Source organism: Mustela nivalis (genome assembly GCF_964662115.1).
Source record: "Mustela nivalis genome assembly, chromosome: 1".
NCBI lineage: Eukaryota > Metazoa > Chordata > Mammalia > Carnivora > Mustelidae > Mustela > Mustela nivalis.
The window spans coordinates 122,236,879-122,258,078 of NC_139020.1; the positions used below are offsets into that span (position 1 = coordinate 122,236,879).

At 36.9% G+C, this 21,200-nt stretch overlaps 1 protein-coding gene across 9 annotated transcripts in view; it reads left to right on the forward strand.

The window, feature by feature from the left end:
* The window catches only part of CEP70 (centrosomal protein 70), a 118,823-nt gene that overhangs the window by 81,269 nt on the left and 16,354 nt on the right, over positions 1-21,200 (forward strand). For 8 of the 9 annotated variants that reach the window (XM_082690535.1, XM_082690538.1, XM_082690540.1 and 5 more), the window contains 5 exons: positions 4,722-4,892; positions 16,069-16,215; positions 16,395-16,563; positions 17,698-17,812; positions 19,036-19,115. In XM_082690535.1, the coding sequence (XP_082546661.1) occupies positions 4,722-4,892; positions 16,069-16,215; positions 16,395-16,563; positions 17,698-17,812; positions 19,036-19,115 (682 nt within the window). The remainder of the gene's footprint in view (positions 1-4,721; positions 4,893-16,068; positions 16,216-16,394; positions 16,564-17,697; positions 17,813-19,035; positions 19,116-21,200) is intronic. The other variant, XM_082690541.1, reaches the window with a different exon arrangement.

The window sequence follows — 21,200 nt, forward strand, 5'->3', positions numbered from 1 at the left end:
CATTTCTTCTAGGTTGTCTAAATTTATTGGCTTATAGTTTTCATAATATTCTCTTATAATTGTGTTTCTGTGGTGTTGGTTGTTACTTCTCTCTCATTTGTGATTTTATTTATTTGGGTCCTTTCTCTTTTCTTTTTGATAAGCCTGATGAGAGGTTTACCAATTTTGTTGTTCTTTTCAAAGAACCAGCTCCTGGTTTCATTATCTGTCCTAGTTTCATTGATCTGTGCTATTGTTTATTTAGTTTCTATATCATTTATTTCTGCTCTAATCTTCATTATTTCCTTCCTTTTCCAGGCTTCAGGGTTCATTTGTTCTTTTTCTAGCTCCTTTACATGTAAAGTGTTTGAGATTTTTCTTGCTTCTTGAGATAGGCCTGTATTGCTATATACTTACCTCATTGCTTTTGCTCCATCCCAAAGATTTTGGACCATTGGGTTTTCATTTTCATTTGTTTCCATGTATTTTTAAAAATCTCTTCTTTATTTCCTGGTTTAGTAATATGTTTAGTAGTATGTTTAACTCATTCATTGTTTAGTAGTATGTTTAACCTCTATGTATTTGTGCTCTTCCCAGATTTTTCCTTGTGGTTGACTTCTGGTTTCATTAATTTGTAGTCAGAAAAGGTGCATGGTATGATTTTAGTCTTTTTGTGTTTGTTAAGGCCCGTTTTGTGACCTAATATGTGATTTATTCTGGAGAATGTTCATGTGCACTTGAAAAGAATGTATTCTGCTGTTTCAGAATGGAATATTTTGTCCATCTGGTCCAGTGTATCATTCAAAGCCTTTGTTTTCTTGTTTCTGCTGAGTAGAGAGCCCCATGCGGGGCTTGATCCCAGGACCCTGGGATCACAACCTGAGCAGAAGGCAGAGGCTTTAACCCACTGAGCCACCCAGGTGCCCCATGGTTTGTTTTTATTTAGATATTTAGTCCATCTGAACTTTAATTTTCTATATGGCATGTTGTAGAGATCTAACCTCACTGGTTTTATAGACCATTTATTGGATAGATGAGTGATTAAGTCTGGCTGTTTACTGACTGAACTAGACCTATGCTCATATTTTATTGGACCCACACAGGGCTTTTTATACTTTGAGTTAATTATCAATATTTTAAAAATTAAGATTTTGGGGGGCACCTGGGTGGCTCAGTGGGTTAAGCCTCTGCCTTTGGCTCAGGTCATGATCTCAGGGTCCTGGGATTGAGCCCCACATTGGGCTGTATGCTCAGTGGGGAGCCTGCTTCCCCCTCTTTCTCTCTGCCTGCCTCTCTGCCTACTTGTGATCTCTGTCTGTCAAATTAAAAAAAAAAAATCTTGAAAAAAATTAAGATTTTTATTAAGTTCTTAATTCTAAGCTTATTTCTAAGCTTCTCTTAAAAAGCCACAGAATCTGACAACAAATCCTGCATAGTCATTATCAGGGCAGAATTATGCCTCTCCCCTGTCACATAGAGGCCTGTATTCTTCAGTTAGCTAAAGCCCCTGGCCATCATCCTTGCTTCAGTAATGGTCTTATCTTGTATCTAGAGGCATTTGAGTTTACAGTTTCTCATAGACCATTCTTTCTCTACTTTATTGAAATGAAGCTTCTGTCATTTCTACTCATATACATATGTTTGTGTCTAGACTCTGGTCTGTTCCATTTTTTATACTATTTCCATATTCTTTTAACTTTGTCATTTTGTAGTAGGTTTTGATACCCTTTAGGGTAAGAGTCTTGTCATTGTTCTTGTAAATATTTTTCCTTTGCTATTTATTCTTCTGGATGAATAATTTGTCAATATCAAAAACAGATCCTATTGAGATGAACTATAATTGGATTGATTTTTTAGATTAATATTTGGAAAGGTGACACCTTTGTAGTTTTGAATCATCTCACTCAGAAATATGTCCCTAATTTTATGTGGCCCTTCCTTTATGTAGCCTTAGTAAAGTTTTATATATTCTTAAGTTTAGCTCTTGAGTATTTTTGTTAGGTTATTTCCTAGGTATTGTATAATTTTTATTTCTATTGAGAATAGCATCATTTTTTTCCATTACATTTTCTAACTAATTGTCGCTGGTTCTTCATGTATATCTGAGTTGATTTTATTTCCAGGCACTTTTCTGTAAACTAATTTTTTGTTTTGTTTTGATAACTCTCTTGTACCTAGCATATAACTGAATTTCTTTTATTTCATTTTGTTTCTTAGATTAAATTTGAGAGGCTTTAACCTTTAACAAGGCAATTAAACCATTCTTGGATATTGAGACCAACTCATATATCTGCTTTTATTCCTAACATTTTTCTGTTTTCTATATGTGGTTTTTGGTTCTGTTCTTTACTTGGCATTTGCTAGGTTGAGATTTGTCTTTTTTTCTCTTCAAGTACTTAGGACATTTGTCATCTTAATTCTTTTCTACTTGTCAAATAATTACTCTTAAGATACAGTTTTTATCCATAGCAAGAGTTTATCAGTATCTACAAACTGTTCCTGAATAGATAAAACCTATTTTTAAGTTGTTTTTTTAAAAATTCCCATCTCTCTTTTAATTGTCATTTTACTGTTTGTTCACTGTTAATATATATTTTGCTGCCAGTCATCTGATTGTGGTCAAGTCATTAAAATATGCTCTGCTGGGGGCGCCTGGGTGGCTCAGTGGATTAAAGCCTCTGCCTTCTGTTCAGGTCATGATCCCAGGGTTCTGGGATCGAGCCCCGCATCAGGCTCTCTGCTCAGCATGGAGCCTGCTTCCTCCTCCCTCTCTCTCTGCCTCCCTCTCTGCCTACTTGTGATCTCTGTCTGTCAGATAAATAAAATCTTAAAAAAAAAAAAAAAAGAATATGCTCTGCTGTCATTAATAATTCTGTGGAGGAGAATTGATTTTTCCATTAAAATATGTTTAAGTACAAGAGAAGAAAATGTTGAAATATTCTTTTAAACTCAAAACAAGCTCCTCAGTAAACATCTGATATCTTAGTACCAGGAAACCTGTGAGTCATAGCTTGAAGTATGAGTAGGGACAAAGATTTGAGATCAATATAGTGTCTTGTTTTTATACTTAAATAGCTGTTTATTAAATGGTCTGGGTTTGATGGTGGTAAATAAGGAAATTACTCTTCTTTGTTTATACTTGCTGTTTTGGGGTGTTTGTTTCCTCTCCTTAGTAGAACTCATACCTTTTGGCAGAGGGGTTATAGTCACATATTAAACATATTAAGACACTTAAGTTTTACTCCAGGCATTGATGGTATTAGGGAATTACTGTTAAATTTCTTTTTTTTTTTTTTTTAAGATTTTATTTATTTGAGAGAGAAAGTGAGAGAGCACAAGCAGGGGGAGTGGCAGAGGGAGAGGGAGAAGTGGGCTCCCCGTTGAGCTGGGAGTCCCATGCAGGGCTTGATCCCAGAGCCCTGGGATCATGACCTGAGCCAAAGGTAGATGCTTAATTGACTGAGCCACCCAGGAACCCCTAATTACTGTTAAATTTCTTATGTATAATAATGGTTTTAGGATTTTGTAGGAGAATATGCTTACTTTTAAGAAGTGCATACTTAAGTATTTGAGGATAAAGTTTTATCATGTCTTTTCTTTAGAAGGTTGAGCTAAGTGAGCAAATATGGAAAAATGTTAACAATTGTTAAATCTAGGTAGAGATTATGTGGGTATTTATGATGGTTCATTTTATGTATCATCTTGACTAGGCTACAGGGTGCCCAGGTAGTTGGTCAAACATTATTCTGAATATGTCTGTGAAGGGTATTTATGGATGAGATTAACATTTGATTTGGCAGACTGGGTAAAGCCGATTGCCTTCCCTGATGTGAATGATTCTCATTCAATCATTTGAAGACCTGACTAAAACAGGATGAGTAAGAGGGAGCTCCACTTGCCTGACTGACTTCCTCTGACCTGGGACATCAGTTTTTTTCTGCCTTCATTGTTGAGCCGAAGCACGGACTCTTTCTGCGTCTCAAGCCTGTGGGCATTCAGGCTAGAACTGCTCCATTGGCTTGTTTAGGTCTCCAGCTTGCCTGTTGCAGACATTGGGACTTACCTGCTTCCATAATTGTGTGAGCTAATTCCTTATAATAAATCTTTTTAGATGTATTTATATGCATACACATTGCTCCTGTTTCTCTGTAGAACCTTAATAATACAGATTTTGATACTGAGAGTGGTTGTAGAGGAACAGCGTTTTATGGATTAGTTCTCTGAATTGGGTCTGGGGTTTCAAGAATTGCATGATGTTTCCAGGATTTCTGTATATAATGTGTTGGACTTTATTTTTCATTGCCCTTGAACTTTAACTGAAGTTATGAAACAACAGGAAATGCCCCCTTTCACCATCTGATTTAGCTTAAATATGAGGAGATAGAATTAGAGAAATGTGAGACTCTAGCTAAGGATGTACTGATGATTATTTTTTCCCTGTGTGGATTATAATAGGTCATGCATAATCTACTTTAAAGTCAAAATAATTTGAAAATGCATTTTAGCTTTTCTTGGAAGTTTCTCATTCTCATTAGAACTTATATGTTTAATTTTGTTGATAAAACTGCCATCTTTCCAAAACATTACAAGTATCGGTCTTATTAAAGAACCTCTTAATGCCTAAAGTTAATCTGAAAATGATGATACATTGACATATAAAGCACTCTCTTAACCTAAATCACTTTGATAAAACTATGATAAACATTTCAACCTAAAACCATGGTCTTTTTTTTTTTTTTTAGGTTCTGAATAGCATCAATTCAATTGTTCATAATCCAAGAGCTCCAGTAATAATTTATAAACAGAGCAAAGGAGGAACCCAACATTTTAATAAAGATCTTGTTCAGGATTGTGGATTTGAGCATCTTATTCCTATAATAGAAATGTGGGCAGATCAACTGACTTCCTTAAAGGTAAGGGGTTGAATATTTTTTACATGCTTTGAAAATCTATTGGAGTCTCTGGGCTTTATTAATAGGACTAGGCTCCATTTTTTTTGTTTGTTTGTTTTAGTTGTAAAGCTTAGCTTATTTAAAACTTAAAACTTGCTACTTACCGTATCAGTTTTAAGTATGACCTATTTGATATTGTCATTACTATAAGCTTTACCGCCTATAAAGTTCTACCAAAGACTCAGGCCTGCTGCCATGTTGAAAATCTGTAGTGGTTCTGTTTCACACCTCCAGGTCCTTCCCTGTTACGTTCATCTACCTCTTTTTGGTATTTCCATGCTTCAGATTTTCCTGGCCCTTATTTCTCTTTAGATGTGATGTTTTATCTTTCATTCCATTTTAATTGGGAATTTTTTTTCCCCTCTTCATATTTGAAATCATTTTCCTTCTCTCAAAACTGTCCACATCTGTCTATTCTGTAAAGAAGTGAATAATTCAGTAGCAGCCATACTACTTTTACTTATTCTCTCTGTCCATAGAAGAAAAAAATTTCTTTACTTTGTAGAGTTATTGTGCATTTCTTATGCATCTACAGGTTTTTCAGTTTTTTTTGAGTAGTACACTGAAAGGTGAATTGCTGAAGTCATTAATATTTAGTTTCTGGGGAGAGGAGTCAAGATGGCGGAGAAGTAGCAGGCTGACACTACTTCAGCTAGCAGGAGATCAGCTAGATAGCTTATCTCAAGATTGCAAACACCTACAAATCCATCGGCAGATCGAAGAGAAGAACAGCAATTCTAGAAACAGAAAAAAAAAACCACTTTCTGAAAGGTAGGACTGGCGGAGAAGTGAATCCAAAGCGACAGGAAGATAGACCCCCGGGGGGAGGGGCCGGCTCCCGGCAAGCGGCGGAGCAATGGAGTACAAAATCAGGACTTTAAAAAGTCTGTTCCGCTGAGGGACATCACTCCAGAGGCTAAACTGGGGTGAAGCCCACACGGGGTCAGCGTGGCCTCAGGTCCCACAGGGTCACAGAAGGATTGGGGGTGTCTGAGTGTCACAGAGCTTGCAGGTATTAGAATGAGGAAGCCGGCTACAGAGACAGAGCCGACAGTGAGCTCACAGCTCGGGGTTACCTTGAACGGGTCGCAGGCTTGGTGAGCTCGGAGCGTGGCCAGAGGTCAGGCAGACGGGAGTTACAGGGCACTGTTCTCTGAGGGCGCACTGAGGAGTGGGGCCCCGCGCTCTTGGCTCCTCTGGGCTGACCAGGAGGCCGCCATTTGTATTCCCGTCCTCCAGAACACTACGGAAAGTGCTCAGGGAACAAAAGCTCCTGAAAGCAAACCCGAGCGGATTACTCAGCCCAGCCCCTGGTAAGGGCGGTGCAATTCCACCTGGGGCAAAGACACTTGAGAATCACTACAACAGGCCCCACCCCCAGAAGATCAACAATAAATCCAACCAAGACCAAGTTCACCTACCAAGGAGTGCAGTTTCAATACCAAGGAGAGCAGCAGAATTCCAGAGGAGGAGAAAGCAAAGCACGGAACTCATGGCTTTCTCCCTATGACTCTTTAGTCTTGCAGTTAATTTAATTTTTTTTTCTCTTCTTCTGCGAAAATTTTTTTAACTTTTACCCTTTTCCTTTTTAATGTTTTTTAACTAGTTTATCTAATATATATATATATTTCTTTTTTATACTTTTCTTTATTTGTTTTCTTTTTTTAATTCTCTTCTTTCTTTCTATCTTTCTTTCTGAACCTCTTTTTATCCCTTTTCAAGCCCCTCATGATTTGGGATCTCTTCTGATTTGCTTAAAGCATATTTTCCTGATTTGCTTAAAGCATATTTGCCACCCTTTAGTATTTTACTTGCTCCTTCATATACTCTTATCTGGACAAAATGACAAGGCGGAAAAATTCACCACAAAAAAAAGAACAAGAGGCAGTACCGAAGGCTAGGGACCTAAGCAATACAGACATTGGTAATATGTCAGATCTAGAGTTCAGAATGACAAATCTCAAGGTTCTAGCCGGGCTCGAAAAAGGCATGGAAGATATTAGAGAAACCCTCTCAGGAGATATGAAAGCCCTTTCTGGGGAAATAAAAGAACTAAAATCTAACCAAGTTGAAATAAAAAAAGCTATTAATGAGGTGCAATAAAAAATGGAGGCTCTCACTGCTAGGATAATGAGGCAGAAGAAAGAATTAGCAATATAGAAGACCAAATGACAGAGAATAAAGAAGCTGAGCAAAAGAGGGACTAACAGATACTGGACTATGAGGGGAGAATTCGAGAGATAAGTGACACCATAAGACAAAACAACATTAGAATTATTGGGATTCCAGAAGAAAAAGAGAGAGAGAGGGGAGCAGAAGGTATACTGGAGAGAATTATTGGGGAGAAATTCCCCAATATGGCAAAGGTAACAAGCATCGAAATCCAGGAGGTGCAGAGAACGCCCCTCAAAATCAGTAAGAATACGTCCACACCCCGTCATCTAATAGTAAAATTTACAAGCCTTAGTGACAAAGAGAAAATCCTGAAAGCAGCCCGGGAAAAGAAGCTCTAACATACAATGGTAAAAATATTACATTGGCAGCAGACTTATCCACAGAGACCTGGCAGGCCAGAAAGAACTGGCATGATATATTCAGAGCACTAAACGAGAAAAACATGCAGCCATGAATACTATATCCAGCTAGGCTATCATTGAAAATAGAAGGAGAGATAAAAAGCTTCCAGGACAAACAAAAACTGAAAGAATTTGCAAACACCAAACCAGCTCTACAGGAAATATTGAAAGGGGTCCTCTAAGCAAAGAGAGAGCCTAAAGTGGTAGATCAGAAAGGAACAGAGACAATATACAGTAACAGTCACCTTACAGGCAATACAATGGTACTAAATTCATATCTCTCAATAGTTTCCCTGAATGTTAATGGGCTAAATGTCCCAATCAAAAGACACAGGGTATCAGAATGGATAACAAAACAAAACTCACCAATATGTTGACTCCAAGAAACTCATTTTAGAACCAAAGACACCTCCAGATTTAAAGTGAGGGGGTGGAAAAGAATTTACCATGCTAATGGACATCAGAAGAAAGCATGACTGGCAATCCTTATATCAGATCATTTAGATTTTAAGCCAAAGACTATAATAAGAGATGAGGAAGGACACTATATCATACTCAAAGGGTCTGTCCAACAAGAAGATCTAACAATTTTAAATGTCTATGCCCCCAACGTGGGAGCAGCCAACTATATAAACCAATTAATAACAAAATCAAAGAAACACATCAACAATAATACAATTATAGTAGGGGACTTTAACACTCCCCTCACTGAAATGGATAAATCATCCAAGCAAAAGATAAACAAGGAAATAAAGGCCTTAAGTGACACACTGGACCAGATGGACATCACGGATATATTCAGAACATTTCATCCCAAAACAACAGAATACACATTCTTCTCTAGTGCACATGGAACATTTTCCAGAGTAGATCACATCCTCGGTCCTAAATCAGGCCTCAACCAGTATCAAAAGATTGGGATCATTCCCTGCATATTTTTAGACCACAATGCTCTGAAGCTAGAACTCAACCACAAGAGGAAGTCTGGAAAAAACCCAAATACATGGAGACTAAACAGCATCCTCTAAAGAATGAATGGGGCAACCAGGAAATTAAAGAAGAATTGAAAAAATTAATGGAAACAAATGATAATGAAAACACAATGGTTCAAAATCTGTGGGACACAGCAAAGGGAGTCCTGAGAGGAAACTATATAGCGGTACAAGCCTTTCTCAAGAAACAAGAAAGGTCTCAGGTACCCAACCTAACCCTACACCTAAAAGAGCTGGAGAAAGAACAAGAAAGAAACCCTAAGCCCAGCAGGAGAAGAGAAATCATAAAAATCAGAGCAGAAATCAATGAAATAGAAACCAAAAAAACAATAGAACAAATCAACGAATCTAGGATCTGGTTCTTTGAAAGAATTAATAAAATTGATAAACCCCTGGCCAGACTTATCAAGAAGAAAAGAGAAAGGACCCAAATAAATAAAATCATGAATGAAAGAGGAGAGATCACAACTAACACCAAAGAAATACAAACTATTATAAGAACATACTATGAGCAACTCTATGCCAACAAATTTGACAATCTGGAAGAAATGGATGCATTCCTAGAAACATATAAACTACCACAACTGAACCAGGAAGAAATAGAAAGCCTGAACAGACCCATAACCAGTAAGGAGATTGAAACAGTCATTAAAAATCTCCAAACAAACAAAATCCCAGGGCCAGATGGCTTCCCAGGGGAATTCAACCAAACATTTAAAGAAGAACTAATTCCTATTCTCCTGAAACTGTTCCAAAAAATAGAAATGGAAGGAAAACCTCCAAACTCATTTTATGAGGCCAGCATCACCTTGATCCCCAAACCAGACAATGATCCCATCAAAAAAAGAGAGCTATAGACCAATGTCCTTGATGAACACAGATGTGAAAATTCTCACCAAAATACTAGCCAATAGGATTCAACAGTACATTAAGAGGATTATTCACCACGATCAAGTGGGATTTATTCCAGGGCTGCAAGGTTGGTTGACATCCGCAAATCAATCAATGTGACACAACACATCAATAAAAGAAAGAGCAAGAACCATATGATACTCTCAATAGATGCTGAAAAAGCATTTGACAAAGTACAGCATCCCTTCCTGATCAAAACTCTTCAAAGTGTAGGGATAGAGGGCACATACTTCAATATTATCAAAGCCATCTATGAAAAACCCACCGCAAATATCATTCTCAATGGAGAAAAACTGAAAGCTTTTCCGCTAAGGTCAGGAACACGGCAGGGATGTCCATTATCACCACTGCTATTCAACATAGTATTAGACGTCCTAGCCTCAGCAATCAGACAACAAAAGGAAATTAAAGGCATCCAAATTGGCAAAGAAGAAGTCAAACTATCACTCTTCGCAGATGATATGGTACTATATGTGGAAAACCCAAAAGACTCCACTCCAAAACTGCTAGAACTTGTACAAGAATTTAGTAAAGTGTCCGGATATAAAATCAATGCACAGAAATCCGTTACATTTCTCTACACCAACAACAAGACAGAAGAAAGAGAAATTAGGGAGTCAATCCCATTCACAATTGCACCCAAAACCATAAGATACCTAGGAATAAACCTAACCAAAGAGGCTAAGAATCTATACTCAGAAAACTATAAAGTACTCATGAAAAGAAATTGAGGAAGACACAAAGAAATGGAAAAATGTTCCATGCTCCTGGATTGGAAGAACAAATATTGTGAAAATGTCTATGCTACCTAAAGCAATCTACACATTTAATGCAATCCCTATCAAAATCCCACATATTTTTTTTTTCAAAGAAATGGAACAAATAATTCTAAAATTTATATGGAACCAGAAAAGACCTTGAATAGCCAAAGGAATATTGGGGGGAAAAAAGCAAAAGTTGGTGGCATCACAATTCCGGACTTCAAGCTCTATTACAAAGCTGTCATCATCAAGACAGCATGGTACTGGCACTAAAACAGACACATAGATCAATGGAACAGAATAGAGAGCCCAGAAATAGACCCTCAACTCTATGGTCAACTAATCTTCGACAAAGCAGGAAAGAATGTCCATTGGAAAAAAGACAGCCTTTTCAATAAATGGTGTTGGGAAAATTGGACGGCCACATGCAGAAAAATGAAATTGGACCATTTCCTTACACCACACATGAAAACAGACTTAAAATGGATGAAGGACTTCAATATGAGAAATAAATCCATCAAAATCCTTGAGGAGAACACAGGCAGCAACCTCTTCGACCTCAGCCGCAGCAACATCTTCCTAGGAACATCGCCAAAGGCAAGGGAAGCAAGGGCAAAAATGAACTATTGGGATTTCATCAAGATCAAAAGCTTTTGCACAGCAAAGGAAACAGTTAACAAAACCAAAAGACAACTCACAGAATGGGAGAAGATATTTGCAAACGACATATCAGATAAAGGACTAGTGTCCAGAATCTATAAAGAACTTTGCAAACAATACCCAAAGAACAAATAATCCAATCAAGAAATGGACAGAGGACATGAACAGACATTTCTGCAAAGAAGACATGCAGATGGCCAACAGACACATGAAAAAGTGCTCCATATCACTCGGCATCAGGGAAATACAAGTCAAAACCACAATGAGATACTACCTCACACCAGTCAGAATGGCTAAAATTAACAAGTCAGGAGATGACAGATGCTGGCGAGGATGCGGAGAAAGGGGAACCCTTCTACACTGTTGCTGGGAGAGTAAGCTGGTGCAACAACTCTGGAAAACAACATGGATGTTCCTCAAAATGTTGAAAATAGAACTGCCCTTTGACTCAGCAATTGCACTACTGGGTATTTTACCCTAAAGATACAAATGTAGTGATCTGAAGGGGCACGTGCACCCAAATGTTTATAGCAGCAATGTCCACAGTAGCCAAACTATGGAAAGAACCTAAATGTCCATCAACAGATGAATGGATCAAGAAGATGTGGTATATATACACTATGGAACACTGTGCAGCCCTCAAAAGAAATGAAATCTAGCCATTTGCGACGATGTGGATGGGACTAGAGTGTATTAGCAAGATAAGTCAAGCGGAGAAAGACAACTATCCTATGATCTCCCTGATATGAGGAAGTGGTGATGCAACATGAGGGCTTAAGGGGGTAGGAGAAGAATAAATGAAACAAGATGGGATTGGGAGGGAGACAAACCATAAGTGATTCTCAATCTCACAAAACAAACTGAGGGTTGCTGGAGGGTGGGGGGGTTGGGAGAAGGAGGGTGGGGTTATGGACATTGGGGAGGGTATGTTCTTTGGTGAGTGCTGTAAAGTGTGTAAACCTGGTGATTCACAGACCTGTATCCCTGGGGATAAAAATATATGTTTATAAAAAATTAAAAATTAAAAAAATATTTTTAGTTTCTGTTCCCTTTAATTTCTTCCTTCCTTTCTTTTTTCTTTCTTCCTTTCTTTCTAGAGAAAGAGGGGAAGGGCATGGCGGAGAGGGAGAGAAAGAATCCTAAGCAGACTCCATGGAGGCACAGAGCCTGACACTGGGCTCAATCTCATGACCCTGGAATCATGACCTAAGCTGAAATCAAAATTCAGATATTTAACCGACTGAGCCACCCAGGCACCCCTGATCTTTAGATTTTTTTCAGTAACTAATATATATATCATGTTCATGATGTATTCTGTCATGTTCATGAAGATGTGATTCAGTAACAGTATTTGTCAATTAAGTATAATTGCATGAAGTATAAATGATACAGAAGATATCTGTAAGAATATATTGCCTTATTACATGAAGTATAAATGATACAGTAGATATCTATAAGAATATATATTGCATGAAGTATAAATGATACAGAAGATATCTGTAAGAATATATAAGGTTTATGAATTGTACCTTTTTTAATACTCTCATATGTCCCAAGGAACTTCCTAATACATAATGTGTGCTCAAAATTTGTCAAAAGAAAGAAGCAAAATAACAAATTCCAAGACAGCCAAACGAAGATGATGATATTGAATTTAAAAAAAATAATAAAAACATACCTGTAATTGATGAGAGAATCTTCTCATTCACCTAATTTCTTCTTCCCTTTTTATATAGGGATCAGATAGAGCTATAAAATAGAAAACATTTTAATTGAGTGATAGTGTTAGATTAATATACCTATCGTATAGACCTGAGTCTCTTCAGTTTATATCTTAGCGGAAGGTAAATAATTAGTAGTTAATTATGTAAACCATGGTTAATTATGTAAATCCAGTCACTGCTTGCTAGGGGGTTCTCCCAGTAGAAGGAAATGGTGCTAACCCCACTTTAAAAAGATTTATTTATTTATTTTAGAAAGTGCAAGTGAGCAAATTGGGGGAGGAATAGAGGAAAACAGTCCTGGAGCAGACTCCCTGCTGAACAGGGAGCCCAGTGTGGGGCTTGATCCCCATGACCCATTAAATCATGACCTGAGCCGAAACTGAGAGTCCTGCACCTAACTGACTGAGCCACCCAGGTGCCCCATCATGCTAATCCCACTTCAGTTCCTCTCAAGGAAGATGGACTAGAACATGCCCAGCCTTCCCAAGAGAAAGTTAAAAACTAGAAGAGAAAGGAGACAAAAGAAAGAATCAGATGAATAGATAGTTACTGATGATTTACTATGTTCAAGGCATTGGGGAGGTAATCAGAAAAGATGAACTGGGTGGCTTAGTCAGTTAAGCATCCAGCTCCTGGTTTGGCTCAGGTCATGATCTCGTTGTTGTGGGATCAAGTCGCTCATTGGGCTCTGCACTCAGCATGGAGTCTGCTTCACATTCTCTCTCCCTCTCCCTCTGGTTCTACTCCTGCTCATACTCTCTCTGTCAAATAAATGAAGTCTTTTTAAAAAAGGAACACAAGATTCAGACTAATTGGAGAGATAAAACTTACTAAAAAATACAAGATAAAATTTAATCATTTAAGATCTCATTAGAAGAAATGAATGTTATAAAAACAGCCCACGAAAGGGGGCACCTGGGTGGCCCAGTCTGTTAGGTGTCTACCTTTGGCTCAGGTCATGATCCCAGGGTCCTGGAATTGAGCCCCCCATCTAGCTCCTTGCTCAGCGGAGAGCCTGCTTCTCCCTCTCCTTTGCCTGTACCCCTGCTTGTGCTCTCTCACTCTCAAATAAATAAACTCTTAAAAACAAAAACAAAAAAAAAACTGGCCCATGATGAAGTGCCAAGTGAATGAGGTAGATGACTTGTGCTCCACATTCTGGACGAGGAAATCCCTCCAAGAAAAGCTTTGCTAGTGGTGGTAAGTTCTTGCTACTGTATAGTAGCAAGACACTAGAAGATGACAAAGAGTAAACTCTGTAATTAGAATATTCTGAGGACCCCTGAGAGGAATTTAGTGGCTCTGCCACTGAAGTAACTCATCAATTTTAGGCAGTGATTCAGATATTTATTACTGCACAATCAGGATCCAAATTGAGAAACTATGTTAAGTTCTTTGTGGCCTCATATGGAAGGTTTTCTATACTGTAGTAGCCTTTAAGGTTGGGACAGCCATTAGTTAGGCTAGGACAGCCCAGATTAGTTTTTTTCTTAGGATAGATTTGGCTTAAAAGAGAAGAATGGGAAAGGCAGAAAGAGCTGTCTGCTTTCTTCCTTCTGTCTTCCCAGGGAAGTTGAGCTAGACATTGCTTTCCCAACCCAGTATGCTGTTGTACCTTGTGGCTTTCCCATTCCCCAGTGCTCTAGAGGCCTGCTGTATAAAGACAGGACATTGGTTGTACATCTACATCTCCACAGCTGAGCAATGTGGAGAACAAAGGAGACCCTTTTTTAGATTTTTCAGGGCTTGGTGGACTATGCTACAACCATCCTGTCACTGCCAAGTAGACCAGAACAGTTCTTTATCTTAACTATCTAATACTTTATTCCCAAGCAAAATTTATATTTGATGTGCTTTTTACTGAAGACCGTTTCTTTATAATCATACCTTGTTGGTGGTGCATTGGTCAATTAAAGTATTTATGCTGCAACTTCTTGACTTTTTCAAATTCTAATGGCACTTACTGTTTAAAACATTCATTTGATACTGATGTATTGCATAGCATTGCTGAAATAGTAATTGCCGCCTTAACAAATGAGAGGTAACAGATAACAGTATGTAAGGTCCGGGCAGTCACTGGAGAATGATAAATAAGTTGAGGACAAAAATAAGGAGTTGGAAACAGAATTTCCTATGCTTCTTTCTGTATTTTAGGATTGCACTGATACAGTAACCACTAGCCACATTTAGCTTTTGATTACCTAAAATACACTAGTCTCAATTGAGATGTACCGTAAATTTAAAATATCTACCAGATTTAAAAGACTTAGTAGAAAAAAATAAAATATTGATTATGTATTAAAATGATAATATTTGGATATAGTGGATTAAACCAAATATATTATTAAAATTAATGCTACCTATTTCTTTTTGCTTTAAGTGTGGGTGCTCAACAATTTAACATTACCACGACTATAGTGGTCCTTTAATAAGCAATGTAATGGGACAGATGGTGATGAACTTGTGATGAACATAGCAAAATGTATAAACTTGTCAAATCACTAAGTCATATATCTGAAACTAATGTAACATTGTGTGTCAACTATAGTATTAAAAACATAAGTAAATAGAATTACTCTGACTTACATTTCTTTTGGACAGCATTGTTCTAAAGGGCCAAGCACTGTTCATGCACATAGCAGATGCTCAGTAAATGTTTATCAGTTGACCAGTTTTAAACTTCCGGTAGCTTTGTCCTTTGTGCACAGGTTAAAAAAAATTAGGAGAACCTGTCTAGGTCAAAAGGATTAAGTAGGCTGTCAACAAAGATTAAGTAAAATTAATTTGATTTAGAATCTTTTTAACTATTTTTTCAAATTAAAACCTGCCTAGAAATAAATGCTATAATGGATGAATATTGAAAACATTATCCTAAGTGAAGGAAAGCCAGTTACAAAAGGCCACTTACTGTATAATTCCACCTTATGTGAAATGCCTAGAATAGGCAAATCCATAGAAACAGAAAGTATGTTAGTAGTGACCTAGGTGCTGGGGATAGGAAAGAATGGGGAATGGCAGTAAATGTATATGGGATTTCTTTTTGTGGTGATGAAAATGTTCTGAAATTAGATAATAGTGATGGTTGTACATCTCTCTGTAAACTGAATAAAGTTACTGAATTGTACACTTATAGAGAATGAATTTTATGTGAATTATATCTCAGTAAATCTGTTAATAGAATTATTTAAGGCCAAAATATAAAGGATAAGCTTATTTTTTATCCATCAACAGTGCAAAAATAATTACTTAAATAACATAAACTACTAATACATAATATCATTACTTTAAATATCCAGATTTGAGATAATCAATATATCATGTCTTTTTAAAGCCCTGTATTTACCTGGAGAAAACAAATTTAATAGACTCTTTCTAAACTAGCAATGGTAGTCAAAAAAATACTGACGATAGTTTATATATATTAAACCTGCCTGAATAATTATATTTTATTAGCATTGTTACAGAAACTTTTTTAAGGTCAATAATACCATGTTTTTTCTTTTGTTATAAAGGATTTGTATAAGTCCTTGAAAATACTATCTGCAGAACTGGTGCCTTGGCATAATTTTAAAAAGCAGGATGAAAATGAAGGTATCAGAATTGAAGATCTGTTGTTTATAGTAGATACCATGTTAGAAGAAGTTGAAAATAAGGAAAAGGTAATGATTAATACTTAGTAAATGTTTACTAAAATTTTAATGTAATCTTATCTTAAAAACTGATAGTGAAACAGATACTGATTTTATTCTACCAAGATTCTTTTTCTCTTTTTAAAGTTTTTATTAAAGTCTTGGGATTATTTTAATATGTGAATGGTTTCTCCCTCTCTTTTGGACAGGACAGCAATGTGCCAAACTTAAAAACTTTGCAAGCTATTGTTTCTCACTTCCAAAAGCTATTTGATGTGCCTTCTTTAAATGGAGTCTATCCTCGAATGAATGAAGTTTATACTAGGCTTGGAGAAATGAACAATGCTGTGAGAAACCTCCAAGAACTCTTAGAATTAGGTGATGACTTTTGTCCTTCTGGCCCCTGTTTAAGAATTATTCCTAGAGGGACGCCTGGGTGGCTCAGTTGGTTAAGCAGCTGCCTTCAGCTCAGGTCATGATCCCAGCGTCCTGGGATCGAGTCCCACATCGGGCTCCTTGCTCAGCAGGGAGCCTGCTTCTCCCTCTGCCTCTGTCTGCCATTCTGTCTGCCATTCTGTCTGCCTGTGCTCACTCTCTCCCCCTCTCTCTCTCTGATAAATAAATAAAATCTTAAAAAAAAAAAATTATTCCTAGAGGCGCCTGGGTGGCTCAGTGGGTTACAGCCTCTGCCTTCAGCTCAGGTCATGATCCCAGGGTCCTGGGATCAAGACCTGCATTGGGCTCTCTGCTCAGCAGGGAGCCTGCTCCCCAGCCCCCCTGCCTGCCTCTCTGCCTACTTGTGATCTGTCAAATTAATAAATAAAATTAAAGAAAAAAAAAGAAGAAGAAATTCCTGCAGCGCCTGGGTGGCTCAGTGGGTTAAAGCCTCTGCCTTTGGCTCGGGTCATGATCCCAGCGTCCTGGGATCTGCCGCCTCTCTGCCTACTTGTGATCTCTGTCTGTCAAATAAATAAATAAAATAAATATTTTTTTAAAAAAAGAATTATTCCTAATAAACAAAAAGTAGGTTAAAAAATTGAAAAGTAAAAAAAAACTGAGGATAACTAAAGCATAAAATATTTGATTTAATGATGATGAAATTCTCTTTTAAAATATCCTTTTAGGGACACCTGGGTGCTTTTGTCATTAAGCATCTGCCCTTAACTCAGGTCATGATCCCAGCATCTTCCCTGTTTGGTTGGAAGCTTGCTTCTCCCTCTCCCCCTGTTTGTATTCCCTCTCTTGCTGTGTCTTTGTCTCTCTTCAAATAAATAAATACAATCTTTTTTTTTTAAAGATTGTATTTATTTATTTGACAGAGATCACAAGTAGGCAGAGAGAGGAGGAAGCAGGCTCTCCAAGGAGCAGAGAGCCCAATATGGGGCTCGATCCCAAGACCCTGGGGTCATGACCTGAGCAGAAGGCAGAGGCTTTAACCCACTGAGCCACCCAGGCGTCACAATAAATAAAATCTTAAAAAAAATAAAATATCCTTTTCTTTCTCTCTTTCAGATAGTTCATCCTCATTGTGTGTGTTGGTGAACACAGTTGGAAAATTGTGTAAACTGATTAATGAGAATGTGAATGAACAGGTTATGCAGGTATTGGGACCTGAAGACCTCCAAAGGTATTTATTTTAAAAAAGTATCTTCCATAGTGCTTGGATTGGTGAAATTAAAGACTTTCAGAACTTCATAAGTTATTTACCTTTCCTGTTTGGGTTAGCGTCTTTTAAATAATTTGACAATCTAAAATAGTCTCACACCTTATTGATGGAGAGAATGCCAAGCATTTTCAAGATGAAAAGGGATTGTAGGGCCTGTAAGTTTATATAGGGTGAGTCAGGACTCCAGCATTATTGCTATAAGCATGTTCCCAAGGGAAAGTATATATGGAGAAAGTCATACCTTGTTAGCAATTTCATGTTAGTGTTCGGAATATATGAACAAGTCCTATTTTTAGTATACTGCCATAGATCATTTAGTAATTGCTAACAATGTATTATTTGATTAGAAGATAAATGTTAAGGAGTTTTTTTTAAAAGCTAGTCATCTCTAAAATAAAACCTGATTTTTTTTAAAAAAAGGAAACATAGTTATACCTAAAGCAACTCTTCCACCCCTCCTCAATTTCATATTGTAACATATATACATATACCACCTATTCCACATATTCCGCATGTTTCCTAGGAATATCTGGCACTTGAGTTTTCTGATACTTGATGCTTTTAAAAGGAACATATATCTCACTATTGGTCTTTTTCCCTTTCCCACATTTACACTGATGACTGATACTTAATGTTTAATAAGATACAGGATATGAAAAACAATTTTTAGAAAATGTTAAAAAGCAAGGTCTCTTGGGGCGTGTGGGTGGCTCCGTCAGTTAAGTGTCTGCCTTCCGCTCAGGTCATGATCCTAGGGTCCTGGGATCGAGCCCCACATTGGGCTTCCTGCTCAGCAGAGAGCCTGCTTCTTCCTCTCCCTCTGCCTGCTGCTCTGTCTACATGCTCTCTCTCTCTATCTCCCTGTCAAATAAATAAATAAAAATATTTAAAAAAAAAAAAAAAAGGAAGGTCTCTTAAAAATTCTCAAGCTTTCCACATTAGGAATGTTAAATAAATATAACTTTGGAACACATGTTTACACTGATAATAAGAATTTTTTTTTTTTTAGAAAAGTGGTATTAGATGAAAAAAGACCTTTTTAAAAGGAAGGATTGCAGTAAATGATTATTAAATTTATATTGAAGTTAGGAAATTTCTTTCCATTTTGAAAATGTTTTATTTCAATCAGATGTAAGAACCTTAAGTTGGAAATTCAGTGTAAACTGTGCATTTTTCTTTAAAAGCATTATCAACAAACTGGAAGAACATGAGGAATTTTTCCCAGCATTTCAGGCATTTACTAATGATCTACTTGAAATCTTAGGTAAGATCTTTGTTGGTAGTGGTTAAATTTCGAGTCTTAAGATGTCAATGGGTTTGAGAGATGAGTGTTCCTTAGTCGCTGTATTAGTGCTTTTACTTAGAGTGTTTTGGTAGAAGGTGTCTAAAAAACACTAAAAGTTCTGGAAGTATACTGCTAACTTGTAATTAGAGTTGGTTGGGGTTGGTCTATAAAAAAGAGAAGCACATAGCCTTGAAAGAGCTAAGGGCTGCCTTTATTTTGAAACTGTAAAATGAGAAATGGTATTTCTCTGGCTAGGCCCAGTTAACCCTGACTCTGGCATGGCCTAATGAGAAATCTTTGTAGGATTTATGATTTTGAAGGTGTTTAGTTTGGTTTTTTTTCTTCCTTTTTTTTAAAGATAGAACTTACCTACTGTGTTTTTTTAAATATACAAATTAAATTTCTTAGGTGATAAGAAGTAATCTAAGGTAAACATCTGTAGAAAAAAAGAAATAAATCTGTATAAGGGAGAAGATACATTTGTATTCTCATTCAGATTGAGGGTTCTATTATTAGTATTATCTTTTAAAGGGGGAAAAATGTAATTTGCTTAGGAATCATAGGCAAAATAGTGACCCAAGGCTCTCATTTTAAGTGTGATTATATATGGCTATAAAAGTAATTTATCTTACTATTAAGAACACTTTAAGGTTTAAAGTGATTTATTCACTGATGAATTTTTTTTTCTATATAATTCAATTGAAAGATTTTTTTTTTTTTTTTTTTTTTAAGAATGCCTCATTGACATAGGAAATTAAATTAGAAGAGGAGGGGTGCCTGGCTGGCTCAGTGGGAAGAGCGTGCAGCTCTTGATCTTGGGGTTGTGAGTTCAAACCCCACGTTGGGCAGAGAGCTTACATAAAAATAAAATTAAATTAGAAGAGGAAATGAGGTTTAGTAGAAGATAAGGGAATGAGTAAATTAAAATTTGGTAAGAAGACGAATAAATGAAAAGAAGCATCTGACTAGAATACCTGCCCTGGTAAACATAAAGGAAGTTTTGTGGCCAGTTTTATGTAGACTGTGGAAGCAAGGGGGACAGTGACTGTGCATTAGGCATGTGCATATATTTGAAAAGAACATAGCAAGGGGAAATGTAATTTGAAAGCTAAACTTAAAATGAGACATGAAATTGTAGAAATGTGTTGCCTCATATCCCCAAGACCCTCATTTCATAAAATAATGTGATTTTACATGCTTTGGGGTAGCAGTTAAACAGGGAGGTTCTTCTCATTAGTAAACATTTTAATAGGTGCACAGGTAACACTTGTTTTAGAATCCTTCTACAGAAACTTCCTCTCAGATATTATGACACTCAGCATGGTTCATGGGGGATCATTTACTTCAAGAAGCCATGTCTCCCTGCATATGAGCTCTGTATTTATGTCATAGTTGAAATTCTGGAATTAAAAATAACACTTAACATTAGGAAAGTTAAATCTGGCAAACATAACTATGTTTATTATTACTAAATGTCATTTTAAGCATCAACTACAGAATGTTGAACTGAATACTAGATGTGGAGAAGGACTTTGTTGTTCTCATATAAGGGGTGTGATTAGCTGAGAATATTCTCATATTACCTCAGATCCTTTTCAAGTTTCATTTATAAGGCAGATACCTCATTTTTAGTGAGAATACAGGTACGATTTCAGAATGGGGTTCAGGGATTAACTTGATCTTATTATGATGCAAGGTGTGAATCAAATTTTCTGTTGTAGATTTGCTTATATTTTTTTCTGATATCTTGACACTTTGTAAGTGGATCTAGATAAGTATTCTGACTAAAGTCAGGAGCTTGAGTAGCATGGGCTATACGTTTAGGTTAAAAAAAGCAACCAAAATTCAGCTAAACATGGAAGAAGAGAGGTGGAATCTAAGGAAGCATGTTTTATATAGAGGAAAATGAGTTTATAAACTGTGGCCTATCAGAATAAGGTAGAAAACAATGGTAAGAATCTAGAGAACTTGCCGCTGTCACTTGTAGGGTTGGAGCCTAGATAATGAGAGAAAAGGACCTTGTTTATTCAGCGTCCAAAAGCTTACAGACCGTGAATTTAACAG